The 10,912-nt window shown below is 38.3% G+C and overlaps 1 protein-coding gene across 2 annotated transcripts; it reads right to left on the bottom strand.

Moving 5' to 3' along the window:
- Positions 1-3,343: 3,343 nt before the first annotated feature.
- LOC136281338 (uncharacterized) lies at positions 3,344-6,791 on the bottom strand. Of its 2 annotated transcripts, XM_066167827.1 has the most exons (6): positions 6,329-6,791; positions 5,928-5,996; positions 5,489-5,665; positions 5,320-5,415; positions 4,412-4,580; positions 3,344-3,808 (listed from the first exon to the last, which is right to left on the bottom strand). In XM_066167827.1, exons 1-6 carry the CDS (start codon positions 6,329-6,331, stop codon positions 3,567-3,569), a joined length of 756 nt encoding a protein of 251 aa, XP_066023924.1. In that variant the 5' UTR covers positions 6,332-6,791; the 3' UTR covers positions 3,344-3,566. The 2 variants fall into 2 exon arrangements, with proteins under 2 accessions (XP_066023924.1, XP_066023925.1); XM_066167828.1 differs by lacking the exon at positions 5,928-5,996.
- Between the last annotated feature and the right edge of the window lie 4,121 nt (positions 6,792-10,912).

Genomic DNA, 10,912 nt, shown 5'->3' with positions numbered 1-10,912 from the left:
GAGGGGTGAGGAGTGAGGGGATGAGGTGAGGGGTGAGGGGTGAGGGGTGAGGAGTGAGGTTATCAGTAAGGCAATCGGTGATTTAATTCCAGTCTACTCGGTGATTCAATGGGCGTTGTTTTCCCCTCTTCCTCTTTATCTTTAGAATACAGCTTGTTGTATTATATCCGAGTAAGTTTATGTTTTAGCTCATGTTTTAGCAAGAAAGCGGCGGTGAGTAGCTGGAAGCGATGAGAACAGGCGGCTGTAATGCATTATCTCAGTTTGATACGCCTTGTGCGTTATGCTTCTTTGAAAATGACTTCTGTTTAAATTTACTTCGTGTATAGCTTAATAATTATTTAACCAATTGCCCCTGGATCTACGTCGATCGGCAAGAAGACTATTTTGTCTTTTGCACCTTTTCACGTTTAAATGATTTCGCTTTGCGCTAATTATTCCACTGCTAACCTAAGAAAAGAAAAGAAAAGAAAAAAATAGAATGAAGACAACGCTCGATGTCGAGAGTGCGTGAAAAGACGGGTTTACTTAGACTATTGTCAAGCCTCGCGTTTTTGTTTTTTGGTCTATTGAAGCAAGTAAACATCGCTGTTGAAGGCAAAACAAAAGTGCGATTTTCGCACCTTTTTCTGTTTCAGTGATTTTATTCTCCGGTTAGCCAAAAATTCTCAAACAAAAATCTTTATCGTCGCATTAGGTGATTGAAGAAAAAATAGTGTAACTGGTTTGGAATTGTTTGCGCAAACCATCGTTTTTTATTCCTTTTTTTCGTGATGACTCCCTACCTGGCGCGCGCTCACGTTTGTCGCAGATTTGTTAGAAGCTGAAGTTCCTGGCGAAGCTGGAAAACTTCAGCTCCTCTCTCTGCCAATTCAGCCGCCTGGCATTAATGATCTTAACATTTTCCATTTTTTCAGCTCGTAGCTGCTCATTCTCAGCGCGTAGATGGTAAATATGCTGGTCGTACGTCCCAAGGAGTGGCAAAGAGATGGCAGACTGCTTTATCTCAAAATGCCTCGGTCCGCGTCTGTAGAGGACGTTTGGCGCCTTCTTTATCTTAAACTTGGATAAAATTTTCAAGAAAACTTTTTTTTCGACGATCTCTTCTGATGATACGAACGAAATGATTGTTGTCAAGTGACAATAGCGGAGTGATCGTTGTCAAGTGCACGCTTCTCTATAACCATTTACATTAGCATGACAACAAGAAAACAATGGTGTCAACTGAGCGCGAATTTCAAAGATCCTCAGCTGCGTTCAAAACATGTTATAGACCGGTAACTTAACTTTTGACGATTAAGAGACAAAGACGAGAAAACAATGCACAACTGACCACGAAAGCGTTGCAAATTATGAATACTCGAGTGGAACTAATGCACTGAAAGATTTTCGTGACTAAATTCCCCAAGAACCCTGTTACAATTTCTTAGATTGACTAATTATAATCTGCAATATGTTTGCGAAGAGTTAAAATCGATTAGTTTGAATTGGGCGAGTAACAGTAGTAATAGCGCAACATTTGTTTTTTTAAATAACACGAAAGACGCTTTTGTTTTCTTATACTTTTAAGACATTCAATAATTTTATCATGACAATTTAACCCTCCCAACAGTTTACTGATATTTCGAACATAATTGATAGTAGCGGCAGTTCTTCGCTGCAGGTAGGCAACTTTCCCCGCAGCGGGTTTATCAGCTGGCCTATTGCGAAGCATTAAACAGACCAGAAAAAAGGCTTATTACTTCGCTTCACTTTTGAGTTTCTTTTCCGATGACTGGGTTTTGCTTGTAGTTGTTTTACGCTTTTCCATTTGTATTTAAAAATTCAAACCCTAGCTCTTGATTCTGAACGTTGACATTCGCCGGTTTGCGCGAAGAAAAGAAATAACTTCTACAGCCCGCGCTTCATGTGACAAAGTTTCCCTTCCGTACCCCCGGTAAAATTGTCTTTGTTCTGAGCGACATTTCCCTTACCCCACCCCGAGAATTGTGTTATTGTTAACATCTGATAGTCAACGAGTATTTTGAATCTCGCGCTCAGAAATTGGCTAAGCGTCGGTTCTTTCAAACCTTTTCTTTCAAACAAATAAAACGCCCATGAAAGGAAGGTAATCCAGTGCCATTGTTTACCAAAAACTAAACACAAAGTTTGATATGCTGAATACTGATTTTAAAGAAATTCATTTTAAAGTTCGAAAAAGAGAGAAGGTTCACTCAGCAAATTTGTTTGCTATCATTCCGTAAATATAGAAAACTTTGCTTAAACAGAGGTGGTTGTAACTTCACTTGGTCACGTTCTTTCATGATCCTTTCGTCCAGCTTACCCAAATCCTATCTCTGGCATGCACGTTTTTCAAATTGGTGGAGTCACTTTTTTTTCACATCAATAGCTACGAAACTAAGGATATACTGACTGCAGCTAGAAACACGAGAATCGTTAATGATCGGCACGAGACCGACTTTGTGCCTATGGTCTCTTTCTCCAGAGGGCGCCGCCACAGTGTTTTGAGTATCCTGGTGTTTTGGGTATCCATTAATCCAACACCCCTTTTCATTCAGTATCCCCTCTTGGCATAGACTGGGACATGTTACATGGCATCCGACGTTGAATTGTCTTGGACATCGCTGTCCAAAGTTTATTGATACACTGAAATATTATGACTAACGAAACAAAGGTTTTCGTTGGGTCGTGAAGCGTCGAATGTATAATAGAGCTTCCTTTTGTTATATTTTTACGAATGAAACAGAAAAGTCGTTTTTTTCCTCAAGTAGTGACGATTTCAAGCACAAAAAGAGTGAAATAAAGATAACATCTGAAATGAAAACATTTGTTTGATTAATTGTGTTCGCAAGTATCTGAAGATCCAGAGTATTAATGGGGAGTCACATGTCAATCCCATCAAGGACTGTGAAAATGCACGAAGAGGATCACTTATTAGTTTAATATCCTTAAATCACCTCTTTTTCTCCTTTCCAGTTGGGAAAAACCAAATTGGTGTTACTGCAGAGATTTAGACAGTCAATTAACTTGCACGTTATACCATCGCATCGGATTGGCTAAACAGATACATGTTCACTTTATTCCCGTATAGTTATCAGAAATTATCAGTATCAGACCCCTTGTGGGCCTCCCATTGCTCAACTTTGCGCGCGAAGAAACGCTTGTGTCATAGCACTGGTATTGGGGGCCGGTGCTCATCGGCTATAAAAACTTGGCTTTTCAAGCTCTTTAGCCCCGTCATGGATCCTTCCCACATGCACTGCCTCGAGCTCTGGCACTAAAATAGGCGAAAAACGAAACAATTTGGCTTTTGGATTGAATTAACAAGGCCAGCTTCTGCCGCAAGTTTCGTCAAAATCGGTTCACCCATGTTTCTTAATTGGATGACTTGGGAAACTCTTTCACAGACATTGACACTGAAACTTATAAAATTAGGGCGCTTTAATTTTACCAACCACTTACAGGACCATCACTCACAGCTAAAAGCAATTCGCATAGATGCACAAACTAAAATAAACTACACATTCGGTAAGAGTTGACCCTTGTTGAATGGTAATTAGATCGAGTTAATTACCTGCCCCACAGGCAGGATTACAACACACTATACTATCATACCCTTGCTTAAACTCTGTACAGTCCAGGGTACGTTTTAATCGGTTTAATCCACATGTGATCTCAGATACGGCCCTACACTTCCAAATCCAATCGTCTGGTAAGCACTGCAAAACGTTTTGGAGAGCGTTTTTATCACAAATTGATATGCTTTGAAAAAGTCCTGGTCCGTCCGTCGCTTGACGTCGTCTTCTCTCTGTGTAAACATACAATCAAAGAAACGATGTCAGAAAAAGTAACGGTTTTGGACTTTTTGTCTTTTTTGACTGGCATAGGCTTTTACTATAAGCAACTGGAAAAAAAGAGAACTGAAATGAGTTTCTGATTCATTTTAATAGATTAATTCAATTCAGCCTCATCGTGGTTTGCAAATAAATACAAATGTGAAACATAGTTTAAGTTTGTCAAGTTTGTCATTTTAAATACCAATTTTAAATGACAAATGTTTTTCCATTCCTTATCCTAATCTCTTCTTGATCTCGGTTCATATAGTAATTTGGTTGTTATTGTAGATTTGAAGTTTGCTGTTAAGGGATCAGAAATCCTGTTATCTTGTATTCGAACCTCCTGTTGCTTACCAAAAAATCGACAAGATATTGTTTGGGGTATAGAAATCACGGAAGATAGCAGTAATACATGGGGAAACGGGGATTTACAGTCTGCCGTTTGATGAACAAAACGATGACTCTCACTCTTATTCATTAAACTGTCAAGTTCACTAAAGTATGTTTCGCATGTTTCATCCTGATCACTTTATAATTGCTTCTGTTTGTGTCCTAATGTCGATCTCTGAACTTACCTCTTGCAACTGAAACAGAGTCACTTATATTTTCCTCCAGACGGTAGATCGGATGTTGATCACAGAATTCTCTGACAACCCTTCTGAGGGAAGTCTCATCGACTTTGTCGCCAATTACCCAGTACTTGGAAATGGTGGAGATGTTATGATTTAGTGGCTGATTTACAGCCTAGAGATTTTGAAAGGAAAGGACAGTTAGACAACAAATTTGGATAGACGACATATTACTACGGGACCATAACAAAAGATGACGTGATATCACGTAAGAAGATAATATTAAGGCCGGTTTATGCTTCGCACCACTTCTGTCTTGAAAATAAAATTTGACTTCCCCCCCCCCCCCCCAAAAAAAAATAGAATGTTTCCCAGACCAAGCGGATTTAAGGAAAACAAGAGCTGACTTAATCAAATAAAGGTCGGGACAAACTTGAAAAGAGTTAGAGATGTTTTATTAAAGGAGTTTAGCCATTCGACTTGAGGTAAGGTTATACAATTTTCATCTGTTAGGTTAGGCCGGAAAGATATTACATGGTAGCCTGTGAATTGCCCAGGGCTTTATAAATAAGCGGAGGTTAAATGGCCGATCAGTCCCCCCCTCCACACCTACCTCCCCCCCCCCCCAAAAGTCTCTTTTGTATCGTAATATTAGGAGAAATACTGAGTCGTAAAGCCGGTTTATTACACCTCGTAACTGGGAGTTTGCTGATATCAAGATTTCTTTTTCAAGCAGAAATCAAAGTTCTACCTTTTCTATCACTTTTGTGAATTTATCAGTTTTCAAAACGTGTGATTGGTATGTTACATGCAGAATAATAACAATAACAATAATAATAATAACAATAATAATAATAACAATAATAATAATAATAATGATAACGATAAAAGACGACAACAACAGTACACATTACCTTCTTGAAACCTGTCTTCAGCGCGTTTAGCTTCGGAAAGTCTTTTTGCATAGGCTGCACGTAGCAGGCACCTTTCAAGCGACGAACCGCAATATTCTGCGGACATTAAAAATCTTCAGCAGATTAAACACTACATGTGAAAATAGCTTACATGTTTGTTAACACCTACCATTTGGAAGTCGAAAAGCTCGTCAGTTTCTGCGAGTCCGTTATGAGGAGGAACATGGAAACGAGCAAACTGTTCATCTGCGTTGATTTCAACTTCCTCGTAAAACCTTGTTTCCCTTTCCATGATGCTGAGTTTAAACTTTTGTGATCCGTGAAGCACTTTTTGCACGCGATTAAGCTGTTGAAGAGAACGAAGAGTCATGAGTTAGCTTATGACATATCATGTAAAAAGCAATCCTACCAGGTGTGGGCATTTTTAATAACTGATGAGGCTACAGTACGCCGGGTAAGTACTTTTTGATGCCCTTCAAGCGGTGATTTTTAGCGGCTGAGAGTTTACCTGTACTGTAACAATCATTCGTCATTCTACAAAAGGGCAGACCTCAAATTCACTGCCTAAGCGATATAATTACGAAGATATTACGAAAAAACTTGCTTACCACGGATGCTTGAATATTACTCATGCAAGAAAACAGAATGAAGCAGGCAACAAAAGCGGGCGAGAGTCCCTAGGAGGAATTATATTATCATTTATTATTACAAACAGAAAACAAATTAACAAATCAAAATGAGCCGTCCACAATTATCAATTAAAAGGCTTTACAATTTAAGAAATCTGTTCAAAAGATCGAACCAGCTGATTGATAAAATTGGTTGGTTTCAGTAATAAACAAATGACCGGTCAATTTTTAAGGCTAAGTAAGCAAAGGTAAAAGTTATTTAAGGAAGCACGCATTCACGAATGAATGGGTCACAGGTCTCCAGCTGTCTTCTCATAAACCTTGAAGCGAGTTTCACACGAAAATTTTTACCTTTTGTTTCTAAGAGTTAATTGACTTACCATGATTCTTCTTATTAATGTCTTTAACTGCTCGGAGTCCAACGTTTAGCAAGTGTTGACTTACTCTGTGTTGTGAAGAGTTAGCGTCTGACCTTTATAGCCGTGGATGAGTGAAGGAATTGACTTAGAAAAACAAGTTGATTCGAACCGCTTCAGCCATCGGCAATGTTAAATTATTCTTGTTGCTCTGAAGCGGGCTGACACGTAGGATTGTGAGTTCTTCGCCAGCTAAACAGGAAATTTGAGGTTTCAAGGAAAAGGAATGAAGGAAGTTGTAAACATGATAAAGCTGTGTCTAAAATGTTAAACTCCGTTCTAAATTGAAACTCCAAAGAGGACTAAATATCAAATGATGCAGAAGTCGTTATGTCAAAGGGTCTCTGAAATGTATAAGTCGAAATTTTCCGTTGAATAAAGCCAAGTTGGTAGGAATGGAAAGGCTCCATGTAAACTTAAACGCACGGTTTTTGTGTCTGCTGCATTTATAATGCATGCAGACACTTAGATAAGCTGTAAAACGCGCGACCAGCTACTTCATATACGACAAGATCTCGGATTTACTCTTGACGTTTCACTGCGGATTCCATTTGGTGATGAGATACATGATGTATGCACGGAGGGGTAATACTTTCGGCCTGTAATACTTTCGGCCTGTAATACTTTCGGGTGCAAACTTCGTTCCTCAGGGGAATAATCTATCCAATCGGATACGAGGAAAGGACAAAGGAAAGAGGTCGTGGCAAACTACCGATTTCCGGGAAGACTCGGAACCAATCAAATCTGAGAAAAGGACAAAGTCAAATCCGTCAAACTATGTGCTTTCGAAAAACGTTTGGGTTGCGTCGTATCGTCCTGATTTCGTTCGTCAAGCCAGGGTGTATTATTGCTTGCAAGGTGAGTGATCTTTTCGCTTTTCATATTTGTAATGGATTTCTTAAAAGGTGTTTTCTCATTTGGCCACAGCATTCGCACTGGGTTTCATTCCGGCCGAGTGAAAGGTTTTGAAAGATGCTTTGAATTTGTAAATCGACTGAAGCTTTCTCGGCGCCAACACGATCACCGCCCCGCCATTTTGCAAGTGCTCAGGACGCAAAATAAGCTTTATGAGTCCCATTTGGGGAATGCAAAGTCCCTTCGGGGAACAATTGAGCTCCATTTGGGGAATGAAAAGCCCGTTAAGGGAATTATTAAGTCTCACTTGGGGATTACAAAGCCCAATGCGGGATATAATATGCCCTGTTTACGAAATGGATTTGGCAGAAGATACATGTATTTCACTACACACATGAAAACATCTATCACTAGACAAACATGTGCGAAAGCTGTGGCGATTTTATACAGAGGAGAGAAACCTAGAACTAGTATTCTTATGATAATTACTATCTAAGCATCGCTATGAACAGATCTTTGCATACAGTTGTAAGGTATCAATGCTTTCAAAAATTGGAATCCTTCATCAAGATGAATCAAGCGCTCAATTGCTCCTTCACATTTCAACTGTCCAGCATTTGAAGATTTGCTATTTCCTTTGCACTTCCTAAGTGCAACTTGTGATTTTCTTAAGAGAATTTTCATTTGAAGCTTTTTTGTTTTGAAGAATATATTTTCAACACACATAGCAGCTCTCCTATCTGATCGTCTTAGTTCAGATTTAAAAATGTCGCTATAATGAACATTAGCTAGTCTATCTTTATTTTCTGGTCGACTTTGACCAAGGAATATACCAGGATATGCTAACTCTTCAGAATATTGATCTCTGAATATACTTAAGGGTTTGTTTCCCTCTCCTGGTGCAACATTTAAAATACGTTGAGGCAGACTGTCTTCAAAATAATGTGTGTTGATCAACATGGTGTCAGTAACACCAGCAGGTGTTTCTGCTTCATCTTCAGTCCACTGATCATCATTATCATTACTGTCATTTCCATCTTGCTTATTGGAACCACTGCTCTTTTCTATTTCTTGTTCACTTTGATTTTCAGTATTAGTATCATCTAATAAACAGTTTGCAGTATACTGCACTCCTCAACCTTCATTTAGTGTTATTCCTGCTGTTGTTGATTGATTTATAATGAATAAGTAAACAAATAAAAAATTATAATTCACCTAGGTAAGTTTTTTTTTTGGCATTTTGTTGTTATAGTTAAATAATTTGTAGTAGTAGTCGTAGTCGTCGTCGTCTTTTGATGCAGTGCTCCCTATGTTATTAGAAATTTTGAAATACATTATATTGCTATGAAACAAACTCAAAAGGTTCTTTTTCACTTGCAGTCAATGGAAGAACAAAAAGAAGAGATTGTTGGTTTCTTACACAATGTGTCTCCAACTAAAAAAAGTAGCAAGACATCTTACTTTGACATGTCCATACAAACCACCGATGGCTTAGTAAGAGGAGTCTGCGTCTCCGGAAGTAAACAGGAACACTTTGATCAAATGAGCAAAAAGAAATCTCCAATAAAACTTCGAAATTTTAGAATTGAAAGAGCAGGAGAAGCAACCACAGTACTGATGAATAACAATGTACTGTTAGAGCCTACAAAAGAAATACCTTTTTCAAGAATTGAGTTGCCAAGTGCCAACAATATCCAATCAATTTCAGCTGCAAACACAAATCAAAGTATCACCATCAAAGCCAAACTTATTCAGATGTCATCAACAAAAAAAGTGAAGACAGAGTATGGTGAAAAAAAAAAGTTGTTTGCCTATCTTGTGGACCCACATGGAGCCATTAAGGTGACACTTTGGGAACAATTCTGTGGATCTCATTAATCCTGCTGAGCTACCTCAGAACTTTACCAATACAACAGCAGCAGCAGAAATACTTGGAGTGCGAAGTGTCACGGCATATCAAGCCTGCTGCAACTGTAACAAAAAGCTGGTAATAGAGATGTCGCCCATACTAACCTGTTCAACTTGTGGGCTCAAGCAGAATATGAAGTCCACCATTCAACAATGTTATGGACAACTACTGGTACAAATTAAAGAATCGAAGATCACAGTGACCCTGTTCAACGACATCCTGCATGATATGCTAGCGTCACAAGGAAAGAGCACTCTTCCGATCACTGAAGAAACCATAACTACCTTTCTTCTAGAGTTACCAACTATAACCAGCATAACATTCAACAACAAACAAAAATAGTGGAGTCAGTGCAAATCTGAATAAAATGAACAATTTCCTGTCACACATCAGTGGAAATTACTACTGAATACCAAACGTTAATAATACCTGTTTTGTTACAGTTTGCAACAAACATTTTGTAGACACTGGTTTTAAGTGAAATGATTGTTTCTCTGACTGATAAACATTATTTACAAGTACACGTGCTGCTTTTTTTGGGATAATATTTCTGTTGCATTACATTTCTGATACATTTCATTTCAATTAAAAGACAAACACTTCAAAATACTTTTAAAAGTATATTCACCTATTGGTTACTTGAACACAACAATGTAAATATACTAACTTTGTTTTACCTATGTTTTGTTCCAAATTGATTGCATATTACCATTAAATGAAAAACATAATGATTTCTTAGGAATTATTACAACCAGAGACTTTTTCTTGCTTTGCAAAACTGCTACTGCTTTGCATTACAGTTGTCTTGTGTTACAAAGACTTCTGATACTATTCAATTTTGTTAAAAACTATTGGCTGTTGTATTTCAATTCTTTGATTTAAATATTCTGCTACAAAATAAAAGAAACGTTCACTTTAATGTTAGATTCTTTGCAGTACCATAACACAATAAAAGTTATTTAAACAGTGATGAAGATGTAATCACCATCATGATATTGATGATTGATATTGATGATCCCTTACCTCCAACTGGAGCATTGGACATTCACCACTTCAGTTCCCCATCTTTGTGATGCCTTGAGCATTCCATAGCACTGCCTTTCGGGAGATGTTTCTAGCCAGTTTAACAGTATTCAAAAAAATAGGCGCCTACAGCAGATTCCATTCCACTACAGCAGACACAAGTACCCATTGGGTACCTATTTTTTAAGTAATGCCATTTGATGTCATTTCAAAATTTGCTCATGATTGCCAGGTCTTCGGTTTTATGTCAGTGTTGGTTTGACAATGACTTGTCCTCCTTTGGAATAAGGTGATTGCTTCCTTTCGTTTTGATATGGAATTTCAGTTCTCTCGACGTAAGCCTCGATGAAACCTTCCTCTAAACCATGGCCATACGAACTCGACGAAAATTACGAATAACTCGACAAAAAAAAGCTTATTGTACGGGGCGATTATTGACACAAACCTTCCTCGATCTAACGCGTCAGTAGCTTTCTCTTGTCACGACATTGCATGTGACTACCTATTCCTCTGAATTAAGTTTCAATTTTAGTTTTTCGTTTACTGGTGTATTCGGAGTAGTTCCCAGCTAGTTATGAAATGTTTTAATCCCACTGGGATTAAAACATTTCCTAAAAATGGTTTGGACACCAACTAAAGATTATAACATAGTGCGCTCAAGTCCTACTTCTTACTACTTCAGCCTAACTTCGGCTGAAAGTTCCCGTCGAGTTCAGCCGCGACGTATCAAAACTTTCGAGATGGTTTTTCCGTTCTATCCC

This window comes from Pocillopora verrucosa, chromosome 5 (genome assembly GCF_036669915.1).
Source record: "Pocillopora verrucosa isolate sample1 chromosome 5, ASM3666991v2, whole genome shotgun sequence".
In the NCBI taxonomy this organism is placed as follows: Eukaryota; Metazoa; Cnidaria; class Anthozoa; order Scleractinia; family Pocilloporidae; genus Pocillopora; species Pocillopora verrucosa.
Note: the sequence above shows the minus strand (reverse complement) of the source record. Positions and strands in the feature narration are given on the sequence as shown.

Excerpts from the sequence above, each read along its gene's own strand:
- LOC136281338 (XM_066167827.1), bottom strand. Across the intron at positions 5,666-5,927 it reads GTAATATTCAAGCATCCGTG|CTTAATCGCGTGCAAAAAGT; the intron begins GTAAGCAAGTTT and ends TCTCTTCAACAG. Across the intron at positions 3,809-4,411 it reads CTCTGTTTCAGTTGCAAGAG|AGAGAAGACGACGTCAAGCG; the intron begins GTAAGTTCAGAG and ends ATGTTTACACAG.